Raw genomic sequence first — 16,662 nt, 5'->3', positions numbered from 1 at the left:
TACACACCCACACACATACATTCACAGTAATCATACGTATGACACATACACACACAGTAGACATATGTACGCATGCATGCACATGCGCACACACAGGCATACACACAAGCACATGCATGCACGCACGCACACAATTCAAGAATTTCTCAGAATTATGAACAGGCAAGATGGGGGTGGGGTTGTATAAAATGTATTTTACATGTGAAATCTATGAACTAATCATGTTTTGGTACTTGGTACTGGTACTAGATACCAGTGAGAATTAAGTGTGCATAATGCAATTCAGTGAGACAGTTAGAATCATATATGCCTTTCACCTTTTGTTTTTAGCCGGCAGCCAGACCAGCAGATACCTTGACTTTGCTGAATTTCTGAAGCTAAGCAGGCTTAGTTAGTACTTGGATAAGAGACCTCCTTGGAAGAGTAGGTTCCTGCTGGAAGTGGTGTTGGTGGCTGGCCAGTGGGTGGCACTCTTCCCTGTGGCCAAAAGCCACCAAACAAATATCAATCCCAATGCCCTATTGCAGTGACCGGGACACTGTACTGCAGGAGATGTTTTCCTTTGCATGAATGTTAAATTCTGACTCACCATGGTTGTTAAAGATCCCATGGCACTTATCGCAAAGAGTAGGTGGTTCCCTGATTTGCTGGCTAAATTCCCAACCTGGTTCATTCAATTTGGCCTTGTAATCATCCTCCCAGTGTGTAATTGGTTCATTCACTCATTCACTCTCTACCTGAAACTAGTGTGTGGTGAACATTCTGGCACATAATGGCTGTTGTGCATCACTTAGATGGGTGCTACACATTGGTAGTGCTTAGTGAGATTCCACCTCTCCTGTAAAGCACTTTCAGTGTCAAGAAAAGTGCTATAACTGTACGTACTGTACACACCGCCGCCGACAAAGAAGCTCTGGTTGCCCTGTCAAGGACGCTTGTCAAAAAAGTACAGGGAAGCTTTGGACGCTATGGCCACTCTGACGTGACAGCATTTTACGTTCGATCATGTTCTATCTTACTTTATTCTATTCGATTGGTTGCTGGTAGCTGGTCGCTGAACCGCGTCATAGCTCATTACCATAAAGCTGACTGACTTTCAACTTTCTGCTTGACGCTCAAGTCGCTCAAGACGCCCAAAATGCGACGCCGACGGATTTGCCGCTTCTGGCAGCTGAGAGAATCCGGCTTCCATTGAAAATGAATGACTTCCTGAATCATTGGAAGCTCAAGTCGGCGGCGGTGTGTACAGTAATATGTTGTTGTTAGGGACTGTTCTTAATTTATTGAAGGGGCGACCGGAGGAAAATAGGGGAGGGTCATGTCTTTTTATTCTTTGTTAAAGGGAGGGTCACCCAACTTTTTTTTGTCTAGGAGGGGGGGTCACCCAACTTTTGTATTCGTGAAAACAGCAAAAAATCAAAGTGGCTTGTTTGATTGTTGATTTCTGTCACCATATAACGTTCTCTTTCGTTCCATAGCTGTCAACATTGAACATTGAAAATAAGGGAGATTTCCCGGGGTTCTCACCCAAAATACGGGAAAATGTCAACATTCGTCCCCATTAACGTTGGAAGGGTTGGAGCAACAAAGTAGCCTACTTTATTCACACCTAACAGCCTATACTCATTTGGTCAACTTTATACAGCCCTAAAAAGGCTAAATTTACTTTTGGTTTACTTTTAGTTTACCGTGTAGCCTAACTTTAAACAGTGTGCATGCTTAACATAGTAAAGAATACTTGTGCTTCATTCATCCACACATCCAGCTCCTAACGTTTTGACAAGCATTTCTACCAATTGACCTTGATCTATAGCTTTGCTGTCTCCATCCTTTCTGTTTTTGTTGTTTGCAAAAAAATATATAGTATTTATTGGTAACCAGCAACAAGTGCAATTTGTTAATCGCTGTCATTTTCTCTCCTGCGCAAACAAAAATGTGTTACGTTCCAAGTAGCTGTGCGTAATTCTGCTTCATAAAGTTGAACAAATTTGGTTATTTCGTATAAATAGACAGTTTATGGTCTGCAGTGTAGAGTTGGTAAGTTATGGTAGGCCAACTTGGAGTGAATATACAAACAGGGGAAATTCTTTGTCTACTCGTAGCTGAGTAGCCTGATGGTAGGCAGGTGCGCACATAGACATACGGCCGAACACTGCAAGCGCCATTGAATCGTGCTCTCATGACAACCACGCCGTTAACTTAAATGGGTTAACATCACTCTAAGTTCGCATTCAAGCAAGCAAAACGATGATTTGAAGACATCTGTTTCGCTGGAAGGGCAAGGGACAACAGGACAACATAGAGACAGGTCAGATGACAGGACTAATGTTATGAGAGTATTAATATGGGATATTCTACGGGAAAATATTAAAACGGCAAGACAGCAGGGGGAAAGTTAAAATACGTGATAAACCCGGAAAACGTTGGCATGTTAGGTATTTTTTGGCCACTGTGATTATTTGTGAAATTGTGCAAATGACTGAGGAAGCCTAGAGATGAGTCCATAGCAACCAGTTCATGTGTTGAATTTGTTATTACCCAGTGTGCTTTGTTGAATGGTCTCAATGTTTTATTGTTTTATTTCATGTGAATACTATTTACTAGAGGAGTAACTTATTTCAAGTAGGCTAATGCAGTCATGCAGGAAGTGTGCAGTTTCCATGCTTATTGTGTTTCCACAACAATGTTAGTGAGTAAATCTACTGAAATGGCCACCATCTTGGTGGAGTGTGATGTGTAAGATCAGAAAGCAGAGGTTGATTTACAAATGTTCGTTTTTGTCAGTGTGTTTTCATAGCGCAAAGAGGTGCGGGCGGAAGACACCGACAAATGGCCGGGAAGGGTCATGTTTTTTTTGGAAATTATTTTGGAGGGTCATTGAACATTTTCATGCAGGCAAGGGAGGGTCATGCAACTTTTGACTGAAGCACTCAAAATCCCTCCGGTGGCCCCTTTTATAAATAACAGTCCCATATATTAACCCTTCTCACCCCACCCTACCCCTTTTTACTCCTGTATATATATATATATATATATATATATATATCTGATGTTTGTTAACATTGTTAAATGATGGTGATTCACTAGTTCCCTACAGTATTTTGAAGGAAGGAACCAGTTCTGTATGCATTATTGTAACAGATGGGCTAGGTTATTAGTTAGGTAAAGTAGTTGAATAGCACACTAAGCACACACACACATACATGCACACACATGCACATGCACAAGAACACAAACACATAAACACACATACACACACCCTCACACACACACATGCACAGAATATAATTCACAATCTTCTTTAGAATTTAGGTTATACTTGCGGGCAAGTGCAAAACTTCTTACAGACGAACTTTGGACTGAACAGGGGGGCAAACATCTCGTCATTACAAGTTTTGCACGGAGCGCAACATACACAGGCTTGATTATGCAAGACTAGGGTATAGGCCTACTACGAAGCACGTTAGACATATCTAGGCCATCTAGACATATCGAAGTTACACAAAGCCTTAACTCGGGGTATAAGTTAAGTGATACTACTAGATAGATAGATAGATAGATAGATACTTTATTGATCCCCAGGGGAAATTCAAGACTATACTATATATATATACTATAGCAGTTATGTGATATATTTGTAAAACTAGGCTTCCAGCTCAGATCTGTGCGCGTTCTCGCGTTGGGATGATGTTGGCCAATCGTGAAACGTGGAGACGCACAAGACCGCCTAAAAAACTATTACTTCCGCATTTATGAGAGATAGCGTAATCTAGACTGCGGTCATAGTGTCTAGCCTATAACATCAAATAAATCGATTGTCATCAGATGTTGCATGGTATGCACGTCCATAGTGGCATATTTGCACACACAACATTGTTAAAGCGTCTGGCATTGGAAGAGGCAGAGCTTCACCTGTAAGATACGATATGACAGAATCTTACACGTGAGCACATAACCTGCTCCCGACCAGGTTTGGTTGGCAGCATAAGACACCATGGTGATACAAGTGACGCTGAAACAGAGCCACTTTCGAGTCACAGCATACCCTGGCTTAGAGCGCAACATGCCTTGCCACTAATCAAAATTCATAGCATAGCCCATAGGAAGGGAATGGACAAATCAACTTGTCGCGTCTGCGGCAGCCTCAAGTGGTCCAGATACACCCATGATAACTAGCCAACCAATCATTGGTAACTGGAACAAGGGAGAGAATATTATAATTCCTGATCCTCTGAATAAAAACAGAAAATTGCAAAAACAATTTAAAGATCCATTTTTTTTAATTTGTCAAGGCGGAAAAAAAAAAATTGGATATTTGAATCCATTTTTCTGTTTTTCCAAATGTCTGTTTGTGTTTAGAACTTATAAGCGTTACACGGACCATTTCAGCGGATGTTTATACATTTTGTAACTGAGTTGATTGCACTTCTGCGTGCTGTGATAGCCTATGATGACCATTTCAATTCCTCTCCCTGTCTTTTCAGTGTTTTTGTCAGAGTTCTAGAGGCAACTAGTCATAAACAAAAAGGGCTGTTTGTGTTATGTATAGTGATAATGAAATCCGTTTACAAATAAATACTGAAAACATTTGGTGATGTATTATCTTTATTTTTCATTACATGCAATGTCATGAGTGGTTTTATTATTAAAAGAGTACTAAAACATGTATTTAAAAGCATTGATACCAGAGATAGCGTCTGACCTTGACATGAGATATGAAGATGTCTGATTCATTCTGGATCCAACTGCTATCTGAACACTTACAGATAATACAATGTTGCAATGTTACAGTTTAAAATCAATCATGAAGTTTAAAGTCATTCATGAAAGTGTTGTTACTCAATGAAATCAATATAAACAAATAAGATGTTAATGTAGGTTAAGATCTGAGATGAGATTTTTTTATATCTGTACTATTGGTTAGATATAATTGGTTCTAAAACGCATGACTGTAAATACGTATATTTTGAGTCGGCCACACTAGTTATTATGACGGACTGCAGGTCAGTGAGAAATAAAACTGCCAGTATAATGTGCAGTAAACGGAGGAGAAAAATAAAATAAAATTAATGTTATAAACCTCGGGTATAAGAAATGTTGGTTACACTTTACTTGACAGTGTTGACATAAGAGTGACATGACACTGTCATGAACGTGTCATAAACAAGTCATAAACGTGTATGACATAATGCTTCTGTTATTAAGTGTCATTCGATTTTTATCATAACAAGTTAGGGTTAGGATTAGGGTCAGGGTTTCCGTTGTCCGGTAATTACTGGACATTGACCGGAAAAAAAATTAAATGTCCGACAAAATTAAATCTCTCCGGTCAAATTGTCCAATTGAAATTGGCTAATAATCCCGTCCCCCTAACGCAATCTGAATTTGAGAATAAGCCTTAAAATGTAAGCCTATATTAAAGCAATACGTCCTTTGGCTATGTTTTTAAATGTACAGGCTCTACCGTTTGAAAGCTATTAAACAACACGCATAGCCTGTGCTGCATTTCAAATACTGTAGGAAACATTTCAAATAGGAAGCGCACGCTTAAAACGTCCATGTTAAACAACGAACAAATGAGTAAGGCGGTTCAAACATGGCCAGGCCCAGGCAGACTAGCCTTAAAAGTTTTTTTCAGAGGACAGACGCGATGGATGATGATAAATTGGTAACGTCTGAAGCCTCAGATGTCCGGTCAACTCCACCACCACCACATAAAAAGCATAAGTGTCGGGCGTATCTGTCGGAATCATGACGTTGGAAGTGGAGTTGCGGGGTTGCCGCTCCAAGACACTGTCATTCTCCGTGTACACTGGACATGCAACTGTTCTGTACCCAAAGCATACAGTAGGCCTATGCTTTCTCTGTCTATGATCTGCAGGGTTAGGGCCTCCTCGACGAGGAGATTGCTGGTCCGCAGATCATTTCCGGCACAATTAAACGATATCATTGAACCGCGGACCGAAAGAAAAAGAAACTAAACATTTCCCAGAACAGGAAATATTTCTTAATTTATTGTTATCAAATAAAGAGGCATAGCCTTAGGGGGTAGTGGTGTGAGTGCTCATTCTTGTGTGTGCGCATCTGTGCAAGTTAAACAGTGGAACCACTGGAGATAACGTGGGTAGCAGCAACAAACAACGTAGCCTTTTTAAAACAATGAACGAAGCGGACTCTTGCTGTCCATGAAAACATAGATACTGGCTAGATCTTGTTAGGCATGTTTACGTAAGTTAGGCTAATGAACATGTTGCATTCTATTCAGCCTGATTATGTCATTCTTTAAGCTACATAGCCTGTCTCCAGTGTTCCTCAACTTGACTAGGTAATTAAGAAGCGATAATAGGACATTTGACCGGCATATCATCAAAATGTCCGGAAAACGAAACCTCTGCCGGTCACTTTGACCGGCACCATTTTTTCCTAGCGGAAACTCTGGTTAGGGTATGAGTTAGGGTTAGGGTTAAAGGTTGAGATTAGGGTTAGGGTTAATGTGTCATGACAGTGTCATGTCACTCTTATGTCGATACTGTCAAGTAAAGTATTACCGAAATGTTAAACATTTTAGTTTGGATAACATTACGTGGTCGGATAATAAACATGGGTAAAAAGTGACATTGTCCGGCTTGTTAGCTGATTTTCAGAGTAAATGTAGTCTGTTAAACTATGACCTTTTAGACTCCAGCACTTGGAATGGGATGCGTTTCAGATATTTGTTTATATAGTACACCTATATTACAGCTGTGAGTGAGATGGTCTACTTAAATTAAAAACTAGAATTACTGCGTTACGCTGGTATACCTCTGCGAAGCTGTGTAGGCTATTTCCGGTTGACATACATTTGTGTGGTGAGGCATTTGATACATGGATTATAGAGTGGAAAATACTTGTTGATCTTTTAGTCAAAGTGAACGTTCATACCAAATGTGAAGAATGTGCCTCAAGGCGTTCTTGAGATATCGTGTTCATGAGAATGGGACATATGTAGTCACAGTGACCTTAAACTTTGACCTCCAAGATTTAATCAGTTCATTTGTGAGTCCAATTGAGCATTCATACCAAATGTGAAGCACGTGATCAGGACGGACAGACATACAGTACGTACAGACATGGCTATCGCCAACATGGAGGAATAAAAACAAAACATAACATCGTCTTAAAGATCCTCATCCACTTTTCCGGTTTCCAGCTGACAATAATACTAAACATAAGTACTTGTGAACATCCACACATGGACATACTGCAGATGAATTTGTTTTTGTTTTTTATTGGCGTTCGCTGTTGTTTTGAAATGGTCTCCTCAGGTTTGTGATCAGCAATGCTATATTTGTCAACACAAAACACACTACTACTTTTTTATTAGTTTCTCTTTATTCTTGAGGCTGATAACTCTTTCTGTTGTCTGGGACTTCATTAATCCATCAACAACACTAAACCATCTCATGTGTTGAGCCACTCCTAAATCTGGAGGTAATCTCTTATTAAATGTTTAAGCTGTGAGACTTCCACTGAGCCAGTTTTCCTTCCTTCTTATCGAAGTGGATTTGTTTGAGACCTCATTTTTTGTAAAATTATCTACTAATCGATTGACTAATGGATGACCAAAGAGCTTTCTGTTTGGATTATAGTAAACCGAGATAATACCATGGTAAATTGGCCTATGCAAAAACCATGGTTCCTCACACCCAATTAGCATCATCAATTGTGTTGTACAAAACCATGGTAACATAGTTACCATACAGTATAATGCTAACATAGTTACCGTAAAGTGCCATGTTAAAGCATATTTCCAGAGTAATTTGAGGCTCCCGGTACACGTACTAAGTTCTTGATGCTTTGTTTTATGTGTAGGGACCCTATTCATACTACTGCAAAAGTGTAGTGCTATTTTGAGCATTAGTAGTGCTTAAAAAATGGCGGTTTGGAATGGTGGTTTAGCAAATGGACCCCTAGTACTTGCACTGTTAGCCATTTGGGCTGTAAGTGCAAATGCCGGTCAAACTCGGTACTCCTTTGAACAGTGTAATCTAGCTCTCGAGGGGTGTTCGACCCGTTGTCATTGTGAAAAAGGTTCAAATTACTCCTAAACTACACTTTAAAACTGTAGTAGTACCATAGTTACTATGAAGTGCTATAGGTAAACCATGGTAGTGCTACGGCTACTTACAAGTGCTATGGAGAGTAGTAGTACCATGGTTAGGAGCATAATAATCATAAGCACAATGATTTGCCATTGTACAACCATGTTTACTGTATAAAGACATAGGAAACAGTAGTGAATTTTTGTAAAGGTGGGAGTGATCTTCAAACACATGGTTTGGGTTGTTGACCATTCAACATTATCTGTGCTCTACGTGATGCGAGCCAACCTTGTCCATCAGTGTATGGCCTCCTCGTTCAAACTGCCCCTAAAGAGAGAGAAACGGAAAAGAAAAAAAAAAACATGCAGAAGATTTAGAGAAATGAAACATACAGAAAGTGTACAAATATAAGATCTATACTATGAAAAAAGAATACTGGCTTCATTTTAGTTTTAAAATGAGAACAACCAGGATTGTCATAGTGATATGAATATTTAATCTATAAATCTTTTGACAGAATACAAATATAGCCTACTTATCATAAGTAAACACCCTCTTGGAAGAGCTTTACAAACTGTAGGTGCTGGATTGAATAGATCAGAACAAACTTACTTCCAACCCTTTATTTGTGTGAATTTCATTATTCTTAATTCAGATGTGTTAAAAAGACCTCATCCTCTAATGAAGTTCCGGAGGATTGTGTGGCGCACCCAAAACAGGTGACCACATTGGTCATATGTTTATCAGTAAATGAATATGATGATGTATGTATATATTTACACTGTCGTTTCAAGGAGTGGCACAAGCAGTTGCGTTCCGGTTGCTATGGGAACGGACCTCCACTCGCTCTCAGATGCAATTTGGGAGAAAACATGGAAAGCTGCTGTGTCTAAATCTCCTTTTATTTCACCTGTCTTTCAGGTCAGTAATGGGTAAACTGTCCATCTTTACTTGTTGGGGTATCACCCTTTTTCTTAATGTCTGTTTGATAACTGATTGTAGTGTTGTTTATAATCTAACAATAAAAGTATAAATAGAAAGTTTGCCGTTGATCAAGGCAGCTAGCTGAGGTAGGCTACTGTAAACAGTTAGCTAGTAGCTACCGTCTCGCGAACAAGCTGTGGCGGCAAACTAGAATAACAGTACTGCAGACGGCTAGCTGCCGTCTCTTGGTCCATGTTCATGTAACATAGCATTTTGAGCTCCGACACTCTGCTTGTTAGAAGCGGTTATGTTGACACGTTTAATGAGTATGATTTAGCAAATTCACACGGGTGAAAATTAATAAGTATACACACTGGTTTTAGAAACGGTTATTTTGGCAACTTGAACAAGTATCAATTAGTCCACACACGGGTGGATGACAAATAAGCCTGAAAAAAGGAATTTAAAAAAACTTCAAATATCATCCCTAAAAAGTGTTTATATGTGTTGCTGTCTAAACTTGACTAATATACATTTTTTTTTTCAAAAAAAAAAAAAGTGAAATATATATTTATATGTCAATTTGTCATGTTAGTGCCTAAAATTGTCATATGGTGTGACGTGAAAATAATTTGAAATAAAATGAAAATTAGATACTTTTTTCTACTTTAATTTATGTCACTGTACATTTTAATCACGTTTGCTTTGATTTGCAACATTTCCTTGTGAATATTTAGAAGAAAAACCTAAAATTTAACAAGTTATTTTGTCAAGGTGGAGAATGCTCCTGATGTAACCAGATATTTTAGCTTAATTCTGATATTTCTTGTAAGAACTCACTCAAAATTCTTGAGGTTCTTGCAGATACCATTTCCTTTGTGTGCTATTGATGTTTTAATGATTTTTCAATTATAAAGTCTTTTTTATTATTTTTATTATTTTATTATTTAATGTCACACCAAATGACATGGTGTCATGCCATATGATGAACTGCACCACTCCACCATGTGTCAGAGCAAAACAGGGTTTTTAATGACAATAAAATCATTAACAATGAATTTTGAAGTCACTGTATGAATGGTGTATGCGTGTAACAGCAAAATAGATGAAAGTTTAGTATTTATTTTTTTAAAAAGTATGAGAAATATGAATTGTACAGATACATTTTTTTCCCAATTATCACAGATTTAACAAAAAAACATATAATATCTGAATTTAAAACATGTTTTTACAAGAACTTTTATGTAAAAATGCAATTTGGTCATAGGGTGTGACAGAAATGTCATATAGTGTGACTTGAAAAAAGCTGTCACACCATATGATGCAGCGTCACACTATATGACATTTTGACAGTTAAGCTAATTTTCTAGACAGTTAAATACAGCTAACTATTATTTAGCATGCAACTGACCACATGGCAGCAGTGCTTTTTAAGAATTCATGAAGAATATTTGTGGAAAATAGCTACTTTTTAGGCAAATGATGTCACACCATAAGACACTAAAATTTGGCCACGATTGATGATGTCCAATTCAAAGCTTTTTATATAAAAATCTAAAAAGCAGAACTCACCTCTTGACCATGCCAATTACTCCTGACATTCTATTGTTACTTCCTGATTAAGCAGGGTCCTCTTCACAATAATAATGTCCAAATGAATGCCCGGTCAAAATATACAATATAGTGTCACGCCATATGACAACCATTTTATGGACAAAATATATTTGATTATAACTTAGTTGGACAGCATGCATAAACATAAAAACTTTCTGTGGTTGTAAAAAACATCCAATTATTTTATATGCATGGTAAAACTTTAAAGTAATTATACTTTTTATGGATATACACTCTTTTTAGGAAGTTCGCACACATGGTGGACAGTCACACCATATGACATTTTTTATGTTTGGATGATTATTTTAAGTCAAAAGTGAAATACAAATCCAATAAATTTAATATGACAGAACTTGAACCTACCAGACCTACAACATTTCCATATCAATTCTTAACAATTGCCATTTTTTATAAGTGTGTGACACATGGACAGTCTGAATTCTGCTATTTGTCATCTACCCTACACAGGGTTTACAAATGGTTTTGTAAATGGTCATTGCTGTTTAGTTTAAATGATTTAAAGTGATTCTTATGTCTTGTAGCCTTTGTCAGTAATCAAATGCAGTTTGAATGTTTTAGTCCAGTATTCGCTAGGCAGCTATATGCAGCTACAACTTTAATTACAATGTAGCCATGTTAAAGTACGCTATGAAGCCACAGTGGCCTTGGATAACTGATATGTTGGAATGTGAATATAGAGTATATGATATGTGATATTCTGTTATTTTGGGAGATGGCAATATGGCAATGTTTTGTATGAATTGTTATGCATTGGGGATACGATTGCTATCTACTATTATATGCTTTATATATTGTACACCAAACTGGACACAGATATTTTGTGATTTATTCTGAATAAACAAATCAGATGCAATTTGGGAGAAAACATGGAAAGCTGCTGTGTCTAAATCTCCTTTTATTTCACCTGTCTTTCAGGATATTTATCTTTGTTACTACAGTCCCATATTTGGGACCTGTAACAATTGTTTGGTAGTTTAACACCCACTAACCTGCACTGCTGCTCTTGGTGTCCTCCTCTGACTGGTTGACCCTGCTGTGGAGGTTCTCCACGCCCCTCCAGACAGGGGCACTGGCCCCCGCAGATCGCCCATCCCCCCTCCTCCTCTTGGCCCGTTGTCTTTGCCTGGCCTCTGTCAGAGCGTAGTACTTGGCAAACTTGTTGACGAGGATAGGGATGGGCATGGTGATGAAGAGGACTCCTGTCATGGCGCACAGACTGGCAATCACCATACCAGGCCACGATTCTGGATACATGTCTCCGTACCCCACGGTCGTCATGGTAACCACGGCCCACCAGAGAGCCATGGGTACAGTTCTGAAATGTGTGAGGTCGTTGGTGATGTGCTCAGCACAGTACATCAGGATGGAGAACACGAGGAGGGCCACAGACAGGGCGATGCCCAGGAGGCAGAGGTCGCAGATGCTGGCCCGCAGCGCATGCCCCAGCGCCCGAACTGCCGTCACGCACCGCGCCATCTTGAAGATCCGCACAAGTCGAATGCAGCGAGCTGCACGAAGACATCCCAGGAAGAACAACGTGGTCCCGGACATCCTCCCGCGCCAACTCACCTCCATGAAGAAGGGCAGGATGGCCACAAAGTCAATGATGTTCAGGAAGTTCAGGACGAACTTAAGCTTGTTTGGGCAGCAGATGACGCGAATCAAGAACTCAACGGTGAACCAGATATTGCAGACGATCTCCACTATCATTAAAGAATTTGTTTGGTAATTGCTGACCTCATACTCTCCCTCACTGTATTCGTGTACAACGTTTAAGAACATTGGCCCCAAGACTTCTGGGAACTCCGGATGGGTCCCAAGGCTGAAAGCAATTGTGGACACCAGGATGAAGAGCAATGAGAGGATGCCAATGATCTGTCAATGGAAATAGCAAACACACAACATGTAGCACAAACTACAACAATAAACATCAGAAAAAAGGATTTCTGTGCAGGTTGTGAAAATGCAAACAATTGGCATAAAAAATAACTCATAATCTGAAATGTCATATCCCAAGAAGAAGAGCTCAAATAGCACACCAAAACAAGAGGGGGCGCAATTAGGCCTCTGGTTCTACCTAACTGTGTAATCCAGAGGTGAAGACAGGTGTTTCTTTCAACCAATTAGGCCTCTGGTTCTACCTATCTGTGTAATTAGGGGCAGCCGTGTCCTACTGGTTAGCATTTCGGACCTGTAACCGGAGGGTTGCAGGTTCGAACCCCGACCAGTAGGCACGGCTGAAGTGCCCTTGAGCAAGGCACCTAACCCCTCACTGCTCCCCGAGCGCCGCTGTTAATGCAGGCAGCTCACTGCGCTGGGATTAGTGTGTGCTTCACCTCACTGTGTGTGCTGTGTGTGTTTCACAATTTCCCTCAAGGGATCAAAAGAGTATATATACTTATACTTATACTTAATCCAGAGGACAGGTGTTTCTTTTAACCAATTAGGCCTCTGGTTCTACCTAACTGTGTAACGGTAACCCAGGGGTGAAAACAGGTGTTTCTTTCAACCAATTAGGCACATCATGTAAAGACATCACTGAAGTCCTGCCTGTAAATGCTTTTCCAACCATGTGACCTAAACTATTAAAATAATGTTGTGATTATTTGGGGATATTATTGTTCTAGGCCATCATTGTACTGTACAATCCTGTTAATGGGGTGAAGCAGGTACTTAATAGAACTTAGTTAGCAACTATGGTTTTGGGAAACGCACCCCAGGTAATTAATTACCCAAGTGAACATAAGGCAACTTATTGAGCAAAAAGATCAAGCACATACATGGACTACAGCAATGATCAGAAAAGTAGCAATGAACGAACCATGGCTGGCACAGATGAATGGGGATCATCAAAGAGGGCCCACATCTTTGATATCCAAACTCTAGATGTCTGCATCCTCCCTGGCCCCCCCACCAGGGTGCTGTAGTCTGGGGGTCCCTCGTCCGGCTCAAACTGAGCCAGCGCCTCCTCTTCATCCTGATGCTGTCGGAAGTTTTTCCAGCAACACGGCTCCACGTCGGTTTCACTGACTCCCCAGAAGGAAAGCTCCTCTTCAAACGACTGACCGCATACATCTGCCGGGCAGTGCAGTTTCCCAGTGCGGTAGTAGTTTAAGATGGGGGCGAACGCTCCCGGGTCCCGGTCGAAGAAAAACTCAGAGGTCGGATGTTTCTGTGGGTCAGCACTGGTGTCAGAGGCTAGGTTGGCGAGGCGTGTGCCTGGGATGGACATGAGGGTGCTCTTGTAAGTTTCATGTTGCACGCCACCAACATTAATTACAACCCTCTCTGCTTCAGAGGCTGCAGGTCCAACTTGCATCAGGTGAGTAGGTGGACTGGTGGCGCTGGCCATTTTGTGGAATTAATATAAAGTCCTGGAGGCGGTTTAGTTTTATGACCTGTTTTTTAAAAATGGATATAAGTTAATTATGTCATCTGTTCTTTAAGATGAAACCAGTAACTTAGTTATAGCCTATAAAACTCTGATTAAAAAAGTAGAACATTATTCTTCACATAATCTACTGTATTTGCTGTAAAGAAGTTAAATGACTCAAAATGTCCTACTTTGTATATAACACCCAGCACTAGCCCTCATGGCTATTTGAACAAACCCCCTTGAACAAACTCCCTTTCTTCCGATGCTTCAGTAAGCCATTACTGTTATATTCTCTGTTATAAGCTTCATACAACGTAATTCAAATAATGTTTATGGATGGTGTAATTAGGGTTCTGAAGTGGGTTAGATGTAATGTATGACCAGAGATCGGATTGGATTTATGACCAGCTGGTTTTATTTGAGAAACAGCACTCCCAAAAGTCACACTACACTACACTACAATTTTGTGAGACTGAATAATGGTTTATGTTGCAGTCGGGGGCATTATTGGGGGGATGGGGGGGGGGGGGGCACTTGTCACCCTCAACTTTCAAAAAGTTTGCTAGCCACTGAAGAAAGACTTAAGGTATAATGAACATTCTGAAAATTAAAGGAACTGCAGTCGCACAATGCAGGCTACTCGGAATGTACATCTAAGAAAATTATTATTATTATTATAACAGCAATATCATGCGCTTTTTAGTTCAGAATACGGTAATCAGCCCGGCCCAAAACAAATTAGTGAATTCTCCAGATTATCACTCCGTTAATGATCAAGTCAATGAGGAGCAGGATAGCAGTGGAGGACTCTCCTGTTGCTGTATCAGCAGATGAGAAGGGCCTCAGTGCGCCACTGATGTGACTGGCTAGGCTCACAGGTTGGTGAAGGAGGATGCTCGTGGCCAGCTAGTTAAAGGAGAATTCCGGTGTGGTTTTGACCTAAAGTTTAACCCTAGGCGCTAGTTAGCCAATGCTACCAACAGTTTTTCGTTGGGGGTGCCTCGGGCATCGGCCTAGCCATGCAAATAAATCACTGTTTTACACAATTTATTAGGCTCAAAGTAGCTCCATACTTCATCGGTAGACTTCCAAGGGCCTTGACATTTAAAACGAGACATTGAGAACTTTGAAAAAGCACTGGTAGTTTACTTACAAGACAAATAGTGCTGCGTATTATTGTTGTTTTATTATTAGGTGTCATGTAGCCTAATGTTTTTGTTGTTGTTCTCTTGCTTACACTTCATGTACATTCGATGGACTTCAAAATTATAGTTGTTCTCTGTGGCGCTGACGCTTGTAAGACCCGCTGTTGCGGGCATGTATAGCCTATGTTGTAAAATTATGTTATGATGAGTTTAATAAAGGGCCCGGTCATGTGCCCCGCCCCCGGCCCGGCTCTGACTTGTTCCGCCACTGCTTACACATCTAAGTTTTCTGACTATTTTTCTTACCTTCTTTTTCCGCTGTGGATGTTATTGAGTTTGTAGAAGTTTTAGCTCTTACGTTCTGAACATCTCGCACTGCCATCGCCCGATGTCATTTCTGAGTCATATATCACTCTCTGTCTCTCTTTTAAATGCCTATTCCCTGAATGGTTGGCTACAATTAGGCTACTATGTATTTTATATATAGGCTAATATCGAAACAAAATAACCCAGGCAGTCTCATCTAGGATATAACACAGGTTAAAGTCAACGTCAAGTTGGTTCTATTTAGGGAGGTGAATGTGTGTAAACATCTGTAGATGACTCAGAAATGACATCGGAAGACAAGGAGTGAATAGTGGCAAGAGGCAAGCCGAAGCCTGCTGACAAGGGCCCGACGGTAATTGTAAAGCAATTTACAAAAGATTCACTGAACAAAAATGCTGATGTGGTACATGAAAATTTAGCTAAAAATGTGGAGAATGTAATGCAATCAAGCATTTTGGACGATATATTGTCACAAGCTGGCAGAATAGGCATAAGGCCGATGTGCGTTTTATTTGGAGACTGTTTTGCGAGACAGAGACTGAGTTTGCTGCTGATATTCTGGGGATAGGCTACAACATAGCCAATGTACGACTTTAACCTTTTAATATATTTGCTGCATTGGATCAGTATTTCTAGAACAGGCAAGGGCTTTCTAGCCTCACATCAGCAGCACTGCATCACCCATATAGCCTAAATTAAAACAACCAGCGGATGGTGGGCGGGTGCGGTTTTGAAAATTGGTCAAAAAACTTTGGTGCTGATGGATGGCTGATGGATGATAAGTTTTGCTATGCAGTTATGGTTGAAATAATAGCCCATCAGCACATCTCTAGTGTGTGTGCCTCTCTCTCGCTCAGAGGGGAGGGGGAGGCTGAGGGGTCGATCAAGCATGGATTCTAAACTCTGTGGTGGATAGGATCTACAATTAGGTGTTAATTAATATTACTACGCTAGGTCGAAGTACTCCCAGTGCTATTGCGCCACACATTGTAGTTCTCCTGTTTATTCGCTTGGAAAATCGCCACGTTTCATGTTGTGTGGCCGAAGAAATTTCTATCAACTACTCGTGCAACTGTATTTAAGTCGGGAAAACGTGGATGTTTTTGATTACTTCTACGGCTGGCTACGGCAAAGCCCGCTAGCATAGCAACATGCTAACACAGTCCAGCCACGA

The 16,662-nt window shown here is 40.2% G+C and overlaps 1 protein-coding gene across 4 annotated transcripts in view; it reads right to left on the bottom strand.

The window, feature by feature from the left end:
• Positions 1-7,569: 7,569 nt before the first annotated feature.
• Positions 7,570-16,662, bottom strand: part of LOC121680005 (potassium voltage-gated channel subfamily C member 1-like) — a 46,602-nt gene continuing 37,509 nt past the window's right edge. For 3 of the 4 annotated variants that reach the window (XM_042059146.1, XM_042059145.1, XM_042059147.1), the window contains exons 2-4: positions 13,462-14,038; positions 11,630-12,515; positions 7,570-8,408 (exon numbers count right to left, since the gene is read on the bottom strand). In XM_042059146.1, coding sequence (XP_041915080.1) covers positions 8,398-8,408; positions 11,630-12,515; positions 13,462-13,992 — 1,428 coding nt within the window. In that variant the 5' untranslated portion in view covers positions 13,993-14,038 and the 3' untranslated portion in view covers positions 7,570-8,397. The remainder of the gene's footprint in view (positions 8,409-11,629; positions 12,516-13,461; positions 14,039-16,662) is intronic. The other variant, XM_042059148.1, reaches the window with a different exon arrangement.

The sequence above is a fragment of the Alosa sapidissima genome, chromosome 13 (assembly GCF_018492685.1).
Source record: "Alosa sapidissima isolate fAloSap1 chromosome 13, fAloSap1.pri, whole genome shotgun sequence".
Classification (NCBI taxonomy): domain Eukaryota; kingdom Metazoa; phylum Chordata; class Actinopteri; order Clupeiformes; family Clupeidae; genus Alosa; species Alosa sapidissima.
This window is presented reverse-complemented; position numbering and strand designations above follow the sequence as displayed.